Source organism: Stegostoma tigrinum, chromosome 38 (assembly GCF_030684315.1).
Source record: "Stegostoma tigrinum isolate sSteTig4 chromosome 38, sSteTig4.hap1, whole genome shotgun sequence".
Classification (NCBI taxonomy): Eukaryota; Metazoa; Chordata; class Chondrichthyes; order Orectolobiformes; family Stegostomatidae; genus Stegostoma; species Stegostoma tigrinum.
In genome coordinates, this window is record NC_081391.1 from 6,618,678 (window position 1) to 6,641,418 (window position 22,741).

At 58.7% G+C, this 22,741-nt stretch overlaps 1 protein-coding gene across 1 annotated transcript in view; it reads right to left on the minus strand.

The window, feature by feature from the left end:
- LOC125447329 (phosphomannomutase 1-like) overlaps nt 1–22,741 on the minus strand; it is a 40,697-nt gene that overhangs the window by 13,046 nt on the left and 4,910 nt on the right. The window contains exons 4-6 of the mRNA XM_048521667.2: nt 20,143–20,234; nt 17,833–17,932; nt 16,586–16,661 (exon numbers count right to left, since the gene is read on the minus strand). Of these exons, the coding sequence (XP_048377624.1) occupies nt 16,586–16,661; nt 17,833–17,932; nt 20,143–20,234 (268 nt within the window). The remainder of the gene's footprint in view (nt 1–16,585; nt 16,662–17,832; nt 17,933–20,142; nt 20,235–22,741) is intronic.

The window sequence follows — 22,741 nt, forward strand, 5'->3', positions numbered from 1 at the left end:
ACAGCATAAAGGTTTGTTCTAAATGCTGCCCATCCATTTCCAGGCGCGATAGCCCTTATCAAGAGGAGCCTGCAGACCAACCGTGCAGGTTACAGCTTGGATTGCTGGTTAGTTATCGATTCAGCCCTTGATCCCACCTTGTAAATGCTGTATGAGCACAAACCACACGGAACACAGCTTCTAAACATTTGATAAAAGGACAAAGTCCACAAGGGAAGGCAGCGCCACAGGACAGGAGAAAGGAAATAACGTGCAGAGTTACAGCTTCACACTCACGCTTACACCGTCACACACACACTCGTACCCACATCATTACTCACGCACGCACCTGTGTGCACACACAAACACACACTCACAGAGAGACACACAAGCACACATAAACACAGAGTGATTTTAACCTCCCCAATATTAGCGGGAAGTGCCAGGGACTTAGATGGGGCAGAATTTGTTGGGTGCATCCAGGAGGCTTCCTTGAAACGTTACATAGGTAGCCCACCTATGGAAGGAGCCATATTAAACCTTGTATTGGGGAATGAGTCTGGCTAAGTGATCAAAATTTTCAGTGTGGGAGCTTTTTTCAGAACAGTGATCATGATTCTGTAAGTTTTTAAGATAAGGATATGACTCGTCCTTGGATGAAAGTGCTACATTGGAGGAAGACTAATTACAACAGAATTAGGCAGGAACTGCAGGAATTAGATTGAGGACAGCTGTTTGAGGGTAAATCCATATCTGACATGTGCCAGTTGATCAGAGCTCAGGAGCAGCATGTTCCTGTGGGGATGAAAGATAATGGTGTCAAGATTCAGAAACCCTGGTGTCAAGGGATAGTGAAAGCCTTTTCGAAAAGGAAAAGGAAGCACATGCCAGGTTGAGGAAACTTCCTCAAGGCCCTTGAGAAAAGTAGAAGGGACTTAAAACAAGGAACTCGGAGGGCTAGAAGTGTCCTTGGAAAGTAGGACTAAGGAGAATCCCAATGCACTTCACATGCCAATTAGGAACAAGTTAAAGAAACAGTAGGTCCCCTCAGTATACGGGAGGCAATGGCCGAGTGGTATTGTCGCTGGAATGTTAATCCAGATGTTCCGGGGACCCAAGTTCAAATCCTGCCACAGTAGATGGTGGAGTTTGAATTCAATAAAAAATCTCTGGAATTAAGAATCTAATGATGGCCATGAATCCATTGTCAATTGTCGGAAAAACCCATCTGGTTCACTAATGTCCTTTAGGGAAGGAAACTGCCATCCTTACCTGGTCTGGCCTACATGTGACCTTAGTTGATTCTCAACTGCCCCCTGGGCAATTAGGGATGGTCAATAAATGCTACCCTGGTCAGCAATACCTTCATCAGTGAATGAATAAAGAATAAAAAAGGGATAAAGGAGGAAGTGCGTATGTGTGGAGTCAGGTGAAGTGAATGAGGTCCTTTCATGAATACTTCACATCACAACCTACCAAGAAGCATAAGGTGCTGGGTATCTTGAAACACACCAAGATAGGCAAGTCTCCAGGCTCTAATGGGCTCCATCCCATGATAAGAAGATTGCTGGGCCCTAACAGAGACCTTTACATCCTCTTCAGTGACAGGGGAGGTCCCAGAAAACGGGAGAATAGCCAAAGGTGTTGTTTATCCACTCTGAGAAGGCAACAGGTATAATCCAGGAATTTGAAGCTCAGCGAGCCCTACATCAGTGGTTCAGTAATTATTAGAGAAGGTTCTCAGGGATAGGATTTCCTCACATTCAGAAAAGAATGAAGTTATTAGGGATAGTCAGTGCGGCTTTATACAGGGAAGGTTGACCAGTGACAAGGATCAGCACTGGGACTTCGGTGGATTGTACTTTATATAAACTATTCAGGCAAAAATGTAGTAAGTTCATAGATGCCGACAAAATTGGTGTAGTTGTGGAAAGTGAGGAGGATTATCAAAGGATGTAAATCAGTTTGAGAGCCAGGTGGCAGATGGAGCTTAATCCAAACAAGTGTGAAATGAGATCAAATGCAACAGGACAGCATTTAGTAAAAGGGTGTGTTCCTGTGTTGTACAGCTTCTGTTGTCTCACACAGGCACACATACATGCAAACACAGGGTACACGCGCGCACACACAGGCACACATACATGCAAACACACAGGTACACGTGCGCACACATACATGCAAACACACAGGTACACACGTGCACACACAGGCACACATACATGCAAACACACAGGTACACGCGCGCACACACAGGCACTGCACACACAGGCACACATACATGCAAACACACAGGTACACACGCGCACACACAGGCACACATACATGCAAACACACAGGTACACGTGCGCGCGCGCACACACACACACAGACACTGCACACACAGGTACCCATACATGCAAACACACAGGTACACGCGCACACACACACAGACACCGCACACACAGGTACACATACATGCAAACACACAGACACCGCACACACAGGTACACATACATGCAAACATGCAGGTACACGTGCACACAGGTACACATACATGCAAACACACAGGTACACGCACACACAGGTACACATACATGCAAACACACAGGTACACGCGCGCACACACAGGTACACATACATGCAAACACAGGAATACGTGCGCACGTGCACACACACACGGACACACAAACAGGAATATGCGCGCGTGCACACACACACACACACACACACACACACACACACAGGTATACGCGCGTGTGCACACATACACATGCGGACACACACACAGGCATGCGCGCACGCACAGACACCGCAGACACAGGTACACGCATGCACACACAGACACCGCAGACAGAGGGCACGCATACATGCAAACACACAGGAATATGCGTGCACGCAGACACACACACACACAGGTGTACGCGCGCGCGCGCAGACACACACACACACACACACACACAGGTGTACGCGCGCGCGCAGACACACACACACACAGGTGCACGCGCGCGCGCAGACACACACACAGGTATACGCGCGCGCGCAGACACACACACACACACAGGTGTACGCGCGCGCAGACACACACACACAATCACACACACAGGTGTACGCGCGCGCGCACACACACACACACACAGAGGTGTACGCGCGCGCGCACACACACACACACACACACACACACAGAGGTGTACGCGCGCGCAGACACACACACACAGGCGTACGCGCGCGCAGACACACACACACAGGCGTACGCGCGCGCAGACACACACACACAGGCGTACGCGCGCGCAGACACACACACACAGGCGTACGCGGGCGCAGACACACACACACAGGCGTACGCGCGCGCAGACACACACACACAGGCGTACGCGCGCGCAGACACACACACACAGGCGTACGCGCGCGCAGACACACACACAGGCGTACGCGCGCGCAGACACACACACAGGCGTACGCGCGCGCAGACACACACACAGGCGTACGCGCGCGCAGACACACACACACAGGCGTACGCGCGCGCAGACACACACACAGGCGTACGCGCGCGCAGACACACACACAGGCGTACGCGCGCGCAGACACACACACACAGGCGTACGCGCGCGCAGACACACACACACACACAGGTGTACGCGCGCGCAGACGCACACACACAGGTGTACGCGCGCGCAGACGCACACACACAGGTGTACGCGCGCGCAGACACACACACACAGGTGTACGCGCGCGCAGACACACACAGGTGTATGCGCGCGCAGACACACACACACACACAGGTGTACGCGCGCGCAGACACACACACACACACAGGTGTACACGCGCGCAGACACACACACACAATCACACACACAGGTGTACGCGCGCGCGCACACACGCACACACACAGAGGTGTACGCGCGCGCGCACACACACACACACACACACACACACAGAGGTGTACGCGCGCGCAGACACACACACACAGGCGTACGCGCGCGCAGACACACACACACAGGCGTACGCGCGCGCAGACACACACACACAGGCGTACGCGCGCGCAGACACACACACACAGGCGTACGCGGGCGCAGACACACACACACAGGCGTACGCGCGCGCAGACACACACACAGTTGTACGCGCGCGCAGACACACACACACAGGCGTACGCGCGCGCAGACACACACACAGGCGTACGCGCGCGCAGACACACACACAGGCGTACGCGCGCGCAGACACACACACACAGGCGTACGCGCGCGCAGACACACACACAGGCGTACGCGCGCGCAGACACACACACAGGCGTACGCGCGCGCAGACACACACACACAGGCGTACGCGCGCGCAGACACACACACACACACAGGTGTACGCGCGCGCAGACGCACACACACAGGTGTACGCGCGCGCAGACGCACACACACAGGTGTACGCGCGCGCAGACACACACACACAGGTGTACGCGCGCGCAGACACACACAGGTGTATGCGCGCGCAGACACACACACACACACAGGTGTACGCGCGCGCAGACACACACACACACACAGGTGTACACGCGCGCAGACACACACACACACACAGGTGTACGCGCGCGCAGACACACACACACACACAGGTGTACGCGCGCGCAGACACACACACACACATAGGTGTACGCGCGCGCAGACACACATACACAGGTGTACGCGCGCGCAGACACACACACACACAGGTGTACGCGCCCGCAGACACACACACAGGTGTACGCGCGCGCAGACACACACACACACACAGATATACGCGCGCGCAGACACACACACAGGGGTACGCGCGCGCAGACACACACACACACACAGGTGTACGCGCGCGCAAACACACACACACACACACACAGGTGTACGCGCGCGCAGACACACACAGGTGTACGCGCGCGCAGACACACACACACACACAGGTGTACGCGCGCGCAGACACACACACACACACACACACACACAAACACACACAGGTGTACGCGCGCGCAGACACACACACACACACAGGTGTACGCGCACGCAGACACACACACACACACACACACACACAAACACACACAGGTGTACGCGCGCGCAGACACACACACACACACACACAGGTGTACGCGCGCGCAGACACACACACAGGTGTACGCGCGCGCAGACACACACACAGGTGTACGCGCGCGCAGACACACACACACAGAGGTGTACGCGCGCGCAGACACACACACAGGTGTACGCGCGCGCAGACACACACACACAGAGGTGTACGCGCGCGCACACACACACACACACACACAGGTGTACGCGCGCGCAGACACACACACAGGTGTACGCGCGCGCAGACACACACACACAGGTGTACGCGCGCGCAGACACACACACAGTTGCACGCGCGCGCAGACACACACACACAGACAGGCGTACGCGCGCGCAGACACACACACACAGGCGTACGCGCGCGCAGACACACACACAGTGTACGCACGCGCAGACACACACACACAGGTGTACGCGCGCGCAGACACACACACATTTGTACGCGTGCGCAGACACACACACAGGCGTACGCGCGCGCAGACACACACACAGGGGTACGCGCGCGGAGACACACACACACAGGTGTACGCGCGCGCAGACACACACACACAGGTGTACGCGCGCGCAGACACACACACACAGGTGTACGCGCGCGCAGACACACACACACAGGTGTACGCGCGCGCAGACACACACAGGTGTACGCGCGCGCAGACACACACACACAGGTGTACGCGCGCGCAGACACACACACACACACACAGATGTACGCGCGCGCAGACACACACACACACACACACACACACACAGGTGTACGCGCGCGCAGACACACACACACACACAGGTGTACGCGCACGCAGACACACACACACACACAGGTGTACGCGCGCGCAGACACACACACACACACCGGTGTACACGCGCGCAGACACACACACACAGGTGTACGCGCGCGCAGACACACACACACAGGTGTACGCGCGCGCAGACACACACACACACACACACATCAGGTGTACGCGCGCGCAGACACACACACACAGGTGTACGCACGCGCAGGCACACACACACACAGGTGTACGCGCGCGCAGGCACACACACACACACAGGCGTACGCACGCGCAGACACACACACACACAGGCGTACGCGCGCGCAGACACACACACACACAGGTGTACGCGCGCGCAGACACACACACACAGGTGTACGCGCGCGCAGACACACACACACACACAGGTGTACGCGCGCGCAGACACACACACACACACAGGTGTACGCGCGCGCAGAAACACACACACACAGGTGTACGCACGCGCAGACACACACACACACAGGTGTACGCGCGCGCAGACACACACACACACACACACACACACAGGTGTACGCGCGCGCAGACACACACACACACAGGTGTACGCACGCGCAGACACACACACAGGTGTACGCACGCGCAGACACACACACACACACAGGTGTACGCGCGCGCAGACACACACACACACAGGTGTACGCGCGCGCAGACACACACACACACACACACACACACACAGGTGTACGCGCGCGCAGACACACACACACACACAGGTGTACGCGCGCGCAGACACACACACACAGGAGTACGCGCGCGCAGACACACACACACAGGTGTACGCGCGCGCAGACACACACACATCAGGTGTACGCGCGCGCAGACACACACAAACACACACATCAGGTGTACGCGCGCGCAGACACACACACACACACATAGGTGTACGCGCGCGCAGACACACACACACACACACACACACACACAGGTGTACGCGCGCGCAGACACACACACACACACAGGTGTACGCGCGCGCGCACACACACACACACAGGTGTACGCGCGCGCAGACACACACACAGGTGTACGCGCGCGCAGACACACACACAGGTGTACGCGCGCGCAGACACACACACATACACACACACACACACACAGAGGTGTACGCGCGCGCGCACACACACACACACACACACAGGCGTACGCGCGCGCAGACACACACACAGGCGTACGCGCGCGCAGACACACACACAGGCGTACGCGCGCGCAGACACACACACACAGGCATACGCGCGCGCAGATACACACACACAGGCGTGCGCGCGCGCAGACACACACTCACACACAGGCGTGCACGCGCGCAGACACACACACAGGCGTACGCGCGCGCAGACACACACACACAGGCGTACGCGCGCGCAGACACACACACACAGGCGTACGCGCGCGCAGACACACACACACAGGCGTACGCGCGCGCAGACACACACACACAGGCGTACGCGCGCGCAGACACACACACAGGCGTACGCGCGCGCAGACACACACACACAGGCGTACGCGCGCGCAGACACACACACACAGGCGTACGCGCGCGCAGACACACACACACAGGCGTACGCGCGCGCAGACACACACACACAGGTGTACGCGCGCGCAGACACACACACAGTTGTACGCGCGCGCAGACACACACACACACAGGTGTACGCGCGCGCAGACACACACACACACAGGTGTACGCGCGCGCACACACACACAGGTGTACACGCGCGCAGACACACACATACACAGGTGTACACGCGCGCAGACACACACACACACACACAAACACACAGGTGTACGCACGCGCAGACACAGACACACACACACAGGTGTACGCGCGCGCAGACACACACACACAGGTGTACGCGCGCGCAGACACACACACATCAGGTGTACGCGCGCGCAGACACACACACATAGGTGTACGCGCGCGCAGACACACACACACACACACACAGGTGTACGCGCGCGCAGACACACACACACAGGCGTACACGCGCGCAGACACACACACACAGGTGTACGCGCGCGCAGGCACACACACACACACACAGGTGTACGCGCGCGCAGGCACACACACAGGTGTACGCGCGCAGACACACACACACAGGCGTACGCGCGCGCAGACACACACACACACAGGCGTACGCGCGCGCAGACACACACAGACACACAGGCGTACGCGCGCGCAGACACACACACACACACAGGCGTACGCGCGCGCAGACACACACACACACACAGGCGTACGCGCGCGCAGACACACACACACACACAGGCGTACGCGCGCGCAGACACACACACACACACAGGCGTACGCGCGCGCAGACACACACACACACAGGCGTACGCGCGCGCAGACACACACACACACAGGCGTACGCGCGCGCAGACACACACACACACAGGTGTACGCGCGCGCAGACACACACACACACACACACACACAGGTGTACGCGCGCGCAGACACACACACACACAGGTGTACGCGCGCGCAGACACACACACACACAGGTGTACGCGCGCGCAGACACACACACACACAGGTGTACGCACGCGCAGACACACACACACACACAGGTGTACGCGCGCGCAGACACACACACACACAGGTGTACGCGCGCGCAGACACACACACAGGTGTACGCGCGCGCAGACACACACACACACACACACACAGGTGTACGCGCGCGCAGACACACACACACACACACACAGGTGTACGCGCGCGCAGACACACACACAGGTGTACGCGCGCGCAGACACACACACACACACACACACAGGTGTACGCGCGCGCAGACACACACACACACAGGTGTACGCGCGCGCAGACACACACACAGGTGTACGCGCGCGCAGACACACACACACAGGTGTACGCGCGCGCAGACACACACACACACGTGTACGCGCGCGCAGACACACACACACACGTGTACGCGCGCGCAGGCATACACACACAGGTGTACGCGTGCGCAGACACACACACACACGTGTACGCGCGCGCAGACACACACAGGTGTACGCGCGCGCAGACACACACACACAGGTGTACGCGCGCGCAGACACACACACGTGTACGCGCGCGCAGACACACACACACACACACAGGTGTACGCGCGCGCAGACACACACACACAGGGGTACGCGCGCGCAGACACACACACATCAGGTGTACGCGCGCGCAGACACACACACACACATCAGGTGTACGCGCGCGCAGACACACACACACACATAGGTGTACGCGCGCGCAGACACACACACACACACACACACACACACAGGTGTACGCGCGCGCAGACACACACACACACAGGCGTACACGCGCGCAGACACACACACACAGGTGTACGCGCGCGCAGACACACACACAGGCGTACGCGCGCGCAGACACACACACACACACAGACGTACGCGCGCGCAGACACACACACACACAGGCGTACCCGTGCGCAGACACACACACACACACAGGCGTACGCGCGCGCAGACACACACACACACACAGGCGTACGCGCGCGCAGACACACACACACACACAGGCGTACGCGCGCGCAGACACACACACACACAGGCGTACGCGCGCGCAGACACACACACACACAGGCGTACGCGCGCGCAGACACACACACACACACAGGCGTACGCGCGCGCAGACACACACACACACACAGGCGTACGCGCGCGCAGACACACACACACACACAGGTGTACGCGCGCGCAGACACACACACACACAGGTGTACGCGCGCGCAGACACACACACAGGTGTACGCGCGCGCAGACACACACACACACAGGTGTACGCGCGCGCAGACACACACACACACACACACACAGGTGTACGCGCGCGCAGACACACACACACACACACACACACAGGTGTACACACACACACACACACACACACAGGTGTACGCGCGCGCAGACACACACACAGGTGTACGCGCGCGCAGACACACACACAGGTGTACGCGCGCGCAGACACACACACACACACACACAGGCGTACGCGCGCGCAGACACACACACACACACACAGGCGTACGCGCGCGCAGACACACACACACACAGGTGTACGCGCACGCAGACACACACACACACACAGGTGTACGCACGCGCAGACACACACACACACACACAGGTGTACGCGCGCGCAGACACACACACACACAGGTGTACGCGCGCGCAGACACACACAGGTGTACGCGCGCGCAGACACACACACACACACACAGGTGTACGCGCGCGCAGACACACACACACACACACAGGTGTACGCGCGCGCAGACACACACACAGGCGTACGCGCGCGCAGACACACACACAGGCGTACGCGCGCGCAGGCACACACACACACAGGCGTACGCGCGCGCAGGCACACACACACACAGGCGTACGCGCGCGCAGACACACACACACACAGGCGTACGCGCGCGCAGACACACACACACACAGGCGTACGTGCGCGCAGACACACACACACAGGTGTACGCGCGCGCAGACACACACACACAGGTGTACGCGCGCGCAGACACACACACACACACGCGTACGCGCGCGCAGACACACACGCGTACGCGCGCGCAGACACACACGCGTACGCGCGCGCAGACACACACGCGTACGCGCGCGCAGACACACACGCGTACGCGCGCGCAGACACACACGCGTACGCGCGCGCAGACACACACGCGTACGCGCGCGCAGACACACACGTGTACGCGCGCGCAGACACACACACACACACACACACACACACACACACGCGCGCGCAGACACACACACACAGGCGTACGCGCGCGCAGACACACACACACAGGCGTACGCGCGCGCAGACACACACACAGGCGTACGCGCGCGCAGACACACACACACACAGGCGTACGCGCGCGCAGACACACACACGCAGGTGTACGCGCGCGCAGACACACACACGCAGGTGTACGCGCGCGCTGACACACACACGCAGGTGTACGCGCGCGCTGACACACACACGCAGGTGTACGCGTGCGCAGACACACACACACACACAGGTGTACGCGCGCGCAGACACAAACACACACACACACAGGTGTACGCGCGCGCAGACACAAACACACACACACACAGGTGTACGCGCGCGCAGACACACACACAGAGGTGTACGCACGCGCGCACACACACACACACATACACACACACACACACACACAGGTGTACGCGCGCGCTGACACACACACACAGGCGTACGCGCGCGCAGACACACACACAGGTGTACGCGCGCGCAGACACACACACACACAGGCGTACGCGCGCGCAGACACACACACACAGGCGTACGCGCGCGCAGACACACACACAGGCGTACGCGCGCGCAGACACACACACACAGGCGTACGCGCGCGCAGACACACACACACAGGCGTACGCGCGCGCAGACACACACACACAGGCGTACGCGCGCGCAGACACACACACAGGCGTACGCGCGCGCAGACACACACACAGGCGTACGCGCGCGCAGACACACACACACACACACAGGTGTGCGCGCGCGCAGACACACACACACAGGTGTACGCGCGCGCAGACACACACACACACAGGTGTACGCGCGCGCAGACACACACACACAGGTGTACGCGCGCGCAGACACACACACACACATCAGGTGTACGCGCGCGCAGGCACACACACACATCAGGTGTACGCGCGCGCAGGCACACACACACAGGCGTACGCGCGCGCAGGCACACACACACAGGCGTACGCGCGCGCAGGCACACAGGCGTACGCGCGCGCAGGCACACAGGCGTACGCGCGCGCAGGCACACACACACACAGGCGTACGCGCGCGCAGGCACACACACACACAGGCGTACGCGCGCGCAGACACACACACACGCACGCAGGCGTACGCGCGCGCAGACACACACACACGCGCGCAGGCGTACGCGCGCGCAGACACACACACACGCGCGCGCAGACACACACACACGCACGCGCGCAGGCGTACGCGCGCGCAGGCACACAGGCGTACGCGCGCGCAGGCACACAGGCGTACGCGCGCGCAGGCACACAGGCGTACGCGCGCGCAGGCACACAGGCGTACGCGCGCGCAGGCACACAGGCGTACGCGCGCGCAGGCACACAGGCGTACGCGCGCGCAGGCACACAGGCGTACGCGCGCGCAGGCACACAGGCGTACGCGCGCGCAGGCACACAGGCGTACGCGCGCGCAGGCACACAGGCGTACGCGCGCGCAGGCACACAGGCGTACGCGCGCGCAGGCACACAGGCGTACGCGCGCGCAGGCACACAGGCGTACGCGCGCGCAGGCACACAGGCGTACGCGCGCGCAGGCACACAGGCGTACGCGCGCGCAGGCACACACGCGTACGCGCGCGCAGGCACACACGCGTACGCGCGCGCAGGCACACACGCGTACGCGCGCGCAGGCACACACGCGTACGCGCGCGCAGGCACACACGCGTACGCGCGCGCAGGCACACACGCGTACGCGCGCGCAGGCACACACGCGTACGCGCGCGCAGGCACACACGCGTACGCGCGCGCAGGCACACACGCGTACGCGCGCGCAGGCACACACGCGTACGCGCGCGCAGGCACACACGCGTACGCGCGCGCAGACACACACGCGTACGCGCGCGCAGACACACACGCGTACGCGCGCGCAGACACACACGCGTACGCGCGCGCAGACACACACGCGTACGCGCGCGCAGACACACACGCGTACGCGCGCGCAGACACACACGCGTACGCGCGCGCAGACACACACGCGTACGCGCGCGCAGACACACACGCGTACGCGCGCGCAGACACACACGCGTACGCGCGCGCAGACACACACGCGTACGCGCGCGCAGACACACACGCGTACGCGCGCGCAGACACACACGCGTACGCGCGCGCAGACACACACGCGTACGCGCGCGCAGACACACACGCGTACGCGCGCGCAGACACACACGCGTACGCGCGCGCAGACACACACGCGTACGCGCGCGCAGACACACACGCGTACGCGCGCGCAGACACACACGCGTACGCGCGCGCAGACACACACGCGTACGCGCGCGCAGACACACACGCGTACGCGCGCGCAGACACACACGCGTACGCGCGCGCAGACACACACGCGTACGCGCGCGCAGACACACACGCGTACGCGCGCGCAGACACACACGCGTACGCGCGCGCAGACACACACGCGTACGCGCGCGCAGACACACACGCGTACGCGCGCGCAGACACACACACACACACACACACACACACACACGCGCGCAGACACACACACACACACACACACACACACACACACACACACGCGCGCAGACACACACACACACACAGGTGTACGCGCGCGCAGACACACACACACAGGTGTACGCGCGCGCAGACACACACACACAGGTGTACGCGCGCGCAGACACACACACACAGGTGTACGCGCGCGCAGACACACACACACACACACACACACGCGCGCAGACACACACACACACAGGTGTACGCGCGCGCAGACACACACACACAGGTGTACGCGCGCGCAGACACACACACACAGGTGTACGCGCGCGCAGACACACACACACAGGTGTACGCGCGCGCAGACACACACACACAGGTGTACGCGCGCGCAGACACACACACACAGGTGTACGCGCGCGCAGACACACACACATCAGGTGTACGCGCGCGCAGACACACACACACACACACACATCAGGCGTACGCGCGCGCAGACACACACACAGGCGTACGCGCGCGCAGACACACACACACACAGGCGTGCGCGTGCGCAGACACACACACACAGGCGTGCGCGCGCGCAGACACACACACACAGGCGTACGCGCGCGCAGACACACACACACACACAGGCGTACGCGCGCGCAGACACACACACACACACAGGCGTACGCGCGCGCAGACACACACACACACACAGGCGTACGCGCGCGCAGACACACACACACACACAGGCGTACGCGCGCGCAGACACACACACACACACAGGCGTACGCGCGCGCAGACACACACACACACACAGGCGTACGCGCGCGCAGACACACACACACACACATCAGGCGTACACGCGCGCAGACACACACACAGGCGTACGCGCGCGCAGACACACACACACTCAGGCGTGCGCGCGCGCAGACACACACACACATACAGGCGTGCGCGCGCGCAGACACACACACACACAGGCGTGCGCGCGCGCAGACACACACACACAGGCGTACGCGCGCGCAGACACACACACACACAGGCGTACGCGCGCGCAGACACACACACACACACAGGCGTACGCGCGCGCAGACACACACACACACACAGGCGTACGCGCGCGCAGACACACACACACACACAGGCGTACGCGCGCGCAGACACACACACACACAGGCGTACGCGCGCGCAGACACACACACACACACAGGCGTACGCGCGCGCAGACACACACACACACAGGCGTACGCGCGCGCAGACACACACACACAGGCGTACGCGCGCGCAGACACACACACACAGGCGTACGCGCGCGCAGACACACACACACAGGCGTACGCGCGCGCAGACACACACACACAGGCGTACGCGCGCGCAGACACACACACAGGCGTACGCGCGCGCAGACACACACACACAGGCGTACGCGCGCGCAGACACACACACACAGGCGTACGCGCGCGCAGACACACACACACAGGCGTACGCGCGCGCAGACACACACACAGGCGTACGCGCGCGCAGACACACACACACACACACACACACAGGCGTACGCGCGCGCAGACACACACACACACACACACACACAGGCGTACGCGCGCGCAGACACACACACACACACACAGGTGTACGCGCGCGCAGACACACACACACACACACACACACAGGTGTACGCGCGCGCAGACACACACACACACAGGCGTACGCGCGCGCAGACACACACAGGCGTACGCGCGCGCAGACACACACACACAGGCGTACGCGCGCGCAGACACACACAGAGGCGTACGCGCGCGCAGACACACACAGAGGCGTACGCGCGCGCAGACACACACACACAGGCGTACGCGCGCGCAGACACACACACACAGGCGTACGCGCGCGCAGACACACACACACAGGCGTACGCGCGCGCAGACACACACACACAGGCGTACGCGCGCGCAGACACACACACACAGGTGTACGCGCGCGCAGACACACACACACACACACACACACACAGGTGTACGCGCGCGCAGACACACACACACACAGGTGTACGCGCGCGCAGACACACACACAGGTGTACGCGCGCGCAGACACACACACAGGTGTACGCGCGCGCAGACACACACACAGGTGTACGCGCGCGCAGACACACACACACACACACACAGGTGTACGCGCGCGCAGACACACACACACACACACAGGTGTACGCGCGCGCAGACACACACACACACACACACAGGTGTACGCGCGCGCAGACACACACACACACACACACACACAGGTGTACGCGCGCGCAGACACACACACACACACACACACACACACACACAGGTGTACGCGCGCGCAGACACACACACACACACAGGTGTACGCGCGCGCAGACACACACACACACACACACACACACACACACACACACAGGTGTACGCGCGCGCAGACACACACACACAGGTGTACGCGCGCGCAGACACACACACACACACACACACACACACACACAGGTGTACGCGCGCGCAGACACACACACACAGGTGTACGCGCGCGCAGACACACACACACAGGTGTACGCGCGCGCAGACACACACACACAGGTGTACGCGCGCGCAGACACACACACACAGGTGTACGCGCGCGCAGACACACACACACAGGTGTACGCGCGCGCAGACACACACACACACACACACACAGGTGTACGCGCGCGCAGACACACACACACACACACACACAGGTGTACGCGCGCGCAGACACACACACACACAGGTGTACGCGCGCGCAGACACACACACACACAGTGTACGCACGCGCGCAGACACACACACACAGTGTACGCACGCGCGCAGACACACACACACACAGTGTACGCACGCGCGCAGACACACACACACAGTGTACGCACGCGCGCAGACACACACACACAGTGTACGCACGCGCGCAGACACACACACAGTGTACGCACGCGCGCAGACACACACACACAGTGTACGCACGCGCGCAGACACACACACACAGTGTACGCACGCGCGCAGACACACACAGTGTACGCACGCGCGCAGACACACACAGTGTACGCACGCGCGCAGACACACACAGTGTACGCACGCGCGCAGACACACACAGTGTACGCACGCGCGCAGACACACACACAGTGTACGCACGCGCGCAGACACACACACAGTGTACGCACGCGCGCAGACACACACACAGTGTACGCACGCGCGCAGACACACACACAGTGTACGCACGCGCGCAGACACACACAGTGTACGCACGCGCGCAGACACACACAGTGTACGCACGCGCGCAGACACACACAGTGTACGCACGCGCGCAGACACACACAGTGTACGCACGCGCGCAGACACACACAGTGTACGCACGCGCGCAGACACACACATGCACACAGAGGTATGCACATGCACGCGCGCGCACACGCACAGGCATACGTGCACACGATCAGGCATATGCGCACGAGCACACGCACAGATGATGCTGACTTGCCTCTCGTACACTTCACCCCTTTACCAGCGAACTCCTTCTGTAAGGCTGCAACAAACTTCTCCCTGATCTTCTCCTCCTGTGGAAGCAATGGAGGAGAAGGTGAGAATGAAACAGTGCGTATGTCCGGCCAGACCAGCTGTGAGCCAGGGGCTGAGAACTCCTGCTCCGAGTGAGGGCACTCAGGAGCTGAGCGTTGGAACAGAGAGTGAGCGGTGGAAACACAGACACAGTTCATGTTTCACTTCACTGACCCTTCAGCGGGTACAGCTGGGGAACAGGTTTTAACCGAGAGACTTGGGGTGGGAGGGCACAGAATGAAAGGGCTGTGATGGGGCAAATAGTACAAGATGCTTAAGTAACAGCTTTTCCTCTCTCAGTCAAGCTCACACCCTCCGATCCCCCCTCACTCTCCGACACCCCCAAAAATAAGAATCTCTGACAACCAGCTCCATGGGGTTGGGGGCTGGGAAGCGACGCACATCGACTGTTGACATCACACCTGACTCCCCAAAGCCACATCTTAACTCAGACCTCAATCACTGCTGGTGTGGGTGGGTGTGTGTGGGGGTGTGTGTGTGTGTGGGTGTGAGCGCGCAAGAGCGCGCAAATATCCACCAGCACGTGCCCACTCCCCACTAGCATCTGCTTATCACACATCGGACTATCAGCAGTCTCTGAACCCACGGTAGAGTTGGTGGGTGGGGTGGGGGGGGGGGGGGTGGGGTTGCGCAGTGTTGGGGGAATCCAGTCATCATTGACCCTGAGAGTCTGCTGAAGAAGGAGAAGGTGGGAAGCTGGAGAGACTAAAAGCGGTAAAAAGGTCCATATAGTGTCCGGGTCATGTGTCAAAGTTCCATTTCCTGCTTCCTTAAATCCCAAGATGGAATGGGTGGGGTGGGGCTGGAAGGATTGATCATGCTGCTATCTCACTGAAGGGATAGCAGGCTTGAGAGGCCAAATAGCCTCATCCTGTTTCTGAAGTAGCAATGTGAATCTAAACACTGGGGCAGAGCATAGTGTGTTCATTGTTCCTTAGGACATGGGTGTCGCTGGCTGGGCCCAGCATTTACTGCCCATCCCTAATTGCCCCCTTGAGAAGGCGGTGGTAGTGAGCTGCCTCCTTGTACTGCTACAGCCCTCAGGGTGTGGGGTCATCCACAGTGTCCTGCACCCTCCCCCCCCCATCAGGTGTGAGGATTCCAGAGGACACTGGGTGCTGAAGACTGTGTGCCCACCCCGTGGATTACCTTGTCAATCCGGGAGAACTCGAAGCGTTCCTCCAGGGTGCAGTTCCGGCCGATGGGAGACACGTTCAGCATCCCATTCCGGAATTCGATAAAGGTGCCCCTGAAAGAGAGACATCACGTATGGTGATGGATCTGGCTATTCGACCACGAGCAGCCCAGGAGCTGCGCTCTCCCTCCAGAGACTGAGGGGGAGCCGAGGCACAGGAACCACCTGCGCATGTCACCTTAACCAGTCCCCACCTCACGGTGGGCTATCAGCACCTAGGGAGGAGAGCAGAGCAGGCAGGAAACCTCACAACCCTCAAAAAGTACCCAGATGGGCATCGGAACTTACATTCAAGTGTTGGAACATGGGACAGACTCGACAGGCCGAAGGACCTCATCTGCCATGTTATGGCTCTAAATAACCAGGGTCCAGGATAAAATTGGGACTCCAATGATGTTGAAGGGACTGAGCAACATCAGTCTGATCTTGATAGAAGAAGCATTTCCATTTGTATTTTGTTAAATCCTTTCATGGGATGGGTGTCATTGCTAAGGGGTGGGATTTGTAGAGTCAGGCAGCACGGAAACAGGCCCTTCGGCCCACTGCGTCATGCCAACCAGGTTTCCAAAACCTAACTACTCCCACTTGCCGGCACTCGCTTCATATCCTTCTAAACCTTTCCTGTCCATGTACCTGTACAAATGTATTTTAAAATGTTGTAATTCCCTCTGGCAGCTCATTGCAAACACACAGCACCCTCTGTGTGAAAAAGTTGCCCCTTAAGCACCTTTTAAATCTTTTCCCTCTCACCTTAAAACCTATGGCCCTTGACTCCAGTTTCAAAATCTCCCCACCCCCTCCGGCCTCATCCCACGTCCAACCCTCCCTCTCATCCCCGCCTCCTTGACCTGACACAGCCTGTCCCATCTTCTCTCCCACCCACCCACCCACCCTCTGATGCTGCCTGGCCTGCTGTGTTCCTCCAGCTCCACGCTGCGTTATCCCTCCAGTTTTGGGCTCCCTTGCCCTGGAGATAATGCCTTGGTTATTCATCCTATCCATGCCCCTCATGAGTTTATAAACCTCTGACACTCCAGGGAAGACAGTCCCAGCCTGGCTTTATTACTAAACCTTCCAGTCTCAGTAACATCGTTATACTCCACAGGCAGCTTCATCAAAGCGTTGTTCAGCTGTAACACGATGGCCCAACTCCTATATTCAATACACTCACCAACGCAGGCTAGCTTACCAACTGCCTTCCTCGCCACCCTGTCTACCTGCGACTCCCAATTTCAAGGAACCCTACACCCACACCCCTGGCTCTCTAAACTCCGCCAGGGCCCCACCATTAACTGTCTAAGTCCTGCTCTAGATTGTTTATCTGCATTAAATTCCATCTGCTACTCCGCGGCCCACTGGCCCAACTAATCAAAATGTCGCCCCACCCCCAAACTCAGCAGCTTGCTTTGTCATTTCAGTGAGGAGTCCACAAATTGGTCTAGGTCTGGAGTCACACGTAGGCCGGATTTGCTCCGAGTGAGGGGAGTAGGTTTTGGGAGTAGTCACTGACGGACTTTCAACGACGGTTTCATTTTGTCTTTTATTGAACTGAGGCTGCCCGAGGTAGGGTTCAAACCGGCCTCCCTACAGCATTATCCCAGAGCTCAGGATTACAAGCGCAGTGATAGTGTTATGACACCACTGTCACCAGGCCTGTTCTTACAGCCAAAGTGGTTTGTGAGGCACAGTGGTGGAGAACGATGGGTTCTCAGCACACTGGGCTGTCCTTCTCCTCTGTTAGAGCAGTGGTTGGGCCAGAGAAGTTCGAACAAACAGGATCAGTATTTCAGAGAACCTAGACCATTCTGCCCACTGAGTCCACACTGACCCTCTGAACAGCATCCCACCCAAACCCTATCCCTGTAACCTTGTGTGTCTCCCACAGCTAACCCATCCCAACCAGCACATCTTTGGACTGTGGGAGGAAACCCACGCAGACACGGGGAGAACGTGAAAACTCCACACAGACAGTCGCCCGAGGCTGGAATCGAACCCGGGTCCCTGGTGCTGTGATGCTGCAGTGCTAACCACTGAGCCACCGTGTCACCCCTTTGGGGGATGAGCACAAGGAAATTCCTCCCCCCTGACTCCCGAACACCCGCCCCTTAATCCCTACAAATTCCCATTCGTACGCCCCCCCCCTCCCCTCTCTCCTCCCTGCCGCCAGTCACTCTCCTCTGTCCTCGCAGCCCCTCCTGTTCAGCATCCCCCTGCTGCCCAAACCCCAGCGTGTCCCAAGGCCCAGGGCCATGGGGGGTCGTTACCTCTTCCTCGGCAGTTTAATGAGGGCCATGTAGCCCAGGCAGAAATTAATCAGCTCCTGCAGCAAGTCCTCACCAAGCTGGTTCTGAATAACCTGAGGGAGGGACAGAAAGAACACAGGGGAAAGGAGGCAGGGACAGAGAAATAGAGAGGGAGAGGGAGAGACAGAGGGGAGGACAAGAGAGGGAGAGAGAGAGACAAGAGACGAAAGGCAGGGAGGGGGAGGGAGGGATGGAGAAAGTGCAGTGGGGAGGATAGTGAATAGGAGATAATGGGAAAGGTGGGGGAGAAAATTGGAGGGAGGCCAGAGGAGGGAGATGGGGAGGGGAGGGGAGGGGAGGGGAGGGTACACTGGTTAGAAAGGGATATGGACACAGAACACACAATGGCTCAGGATTCTGCAGAAACACTTCCATCTCCTGGACTCCCCCTAGGTTTCTGATGGATTTTATCCATCTTCCCGCTGCATTCCAGATTAAACATCAAAATTGCAACAACACAGCACCTGGCCACTCACTCCACATCAGCACATTTCGGAGTCCCCTCCCCAGGGTGTTTCAGTAAACTCGCTGCACTCCCCCCCCCCCCCCCCCCTCCCCAACACCCTACATCCTGGGGAATATTCACATCGTTTCCACACAAACCCTCGGGCTGAGTCCAGGATCCCCACAAACCTCTGTGACGAAGCTTCTCCTGCCCCTTGTTCAGTATCTTGGACAATTTCATCCTTAATATCTGCCATCCCTCAGTCTCGATGTCTCTGGACGTACATCAGTAAAGCCTGGCCCCTTGTCCCAGCCCTGGATCAGGCTCCGATTGGAATTTCAACACCTCCCTACTTTATGAGCCTCCTCTAACATCAGCCAGGATCGCACTGAATGACAGAACAAGATCAATGGGCCAAATGGCCTACCTCTGTGCCCGTTTCTTCTTTTATACAGATGAGTTCCCTCTCTGTAGGATCACACAATCCCCAGGTGGGAGAGGCCATTTGGCCCATCAAATTGCAACAATCCTTTGAACAGCATCATATCCAGACCCAGCCTTCTATTCTATCCCTGTCATCCTGCATTTCCCATGGCCAATCTGCCCCTGCGCACGACGGGGGTAATTTCCCACGGCCAATCCACCTAGCTTGCACATCTTTGGACTGTGGGAGGAAACCCACGCAAACGTGGGGAGAACGTACAAACTCCACACAGACAGTCGCCCAAGTGTGCAATTGAACCCGGGTCCCTGGTGCCATGAGGCAGCAGTGCGTCACTCTTATACAAGTACAGGATCCAGACCCTAGGCTCCTTATTTCTTGTTCTAGCTCCTAGGTTGTGGGGTGAGACACTCCATGGAATCTATACTTATCACCCATCAGGTAGATACAGTTATGATTGCATATCTTACAGATTTCATTTCCTTTTCTGACAGTGGATTATAATTGGAGTTTGTGAGCAATATACACATTTCATCTCAATACTGGTGTAGCTGGGCTGGTTGTCCTTGCAGAGGGGAAGGTTGAGAGGAGATTTGATTGAAGAGTTCCAAGGCAAAAGGGATCAAAGCAGTGTGTTTTTTTTATTCATTCACAGGCTGGGGGTCTCTCTGGTCGTGGACTGCATTTAACCCGAGAGTCAGCCACATTGTAGTTAACACCAGGTAAGGGTGGACTTTCCTTCCCTGAAGGACACTGGTGAGCCAAATGAGTTTTCTTCCCCCCAACAAATGTTATCAGTTTCATGGTCATCATTAGACTCAACTCCAGATTTTTACTTATTTTAAATTCTACCCCCTGCTGAGGTAGGATCTCAGCCCAGCCCCATAATGTTCCCTGGGTCTCTGGATTAACACTCTAGCGATAATAGCACTAGGTCATTGCCTCCCAAAGGAGAGGTCTTTGCTATTGGTGCAGAATTGAGAAACAAATGACATGCAAAAGACCTGTAAGAGGCTTGTAAACGGTGTTAAGTCTAGGAAGGGCTTTAGGGGATGTGGTCAAACACAGACAAATGGGACTCGTTCAGTTTGGGAACTCTTGTCAGCATGGGCAGGTTGGAGCAGAGGGTCTGTTTCCGGACTCTGTGACCCTGTGGCCCGGGGTACAGTGTTCCCTTGTGTGGTGAGTGGTAAAGATCAGGAAGCACGGTCTGAGACAGCGCAGATTCAATTGATTTTGGACAAGCACCTGGTGGTAGGGGGTGAAATTGCAGGGCAATAGAGAAAATGAGTACGTTGCTCCAAGCAGTCCAAGGGAGCTGGCACTGAAGTGATGAGCTGAATGGCCTGTGCTGTAACCAGGTTTTAAGTCTTGGTGCCACTCCTGGGGTATGAAGGTAAGAAATAGGAGCAGGGATACAGCCATTCAGCCCCTCGATCTTGTCTCACTATCCCACAAGATCACAGCTACTCTTCCATCTAATTTCCCTGGATTCTATACTGATGTTTCTGACAGATCAGTGAAAGCAGGATATATAACGACAGTTAACAGTCAAACTTAGATCGCATTGGGTTGATTTGTTTTCTGACTGATTGGAGGGTGTGAGGGGAGGACATATTGGGGGACAGGCAGTGGGGCGTTTACAAAACAGGAATGGATCACGTGATGAAAAC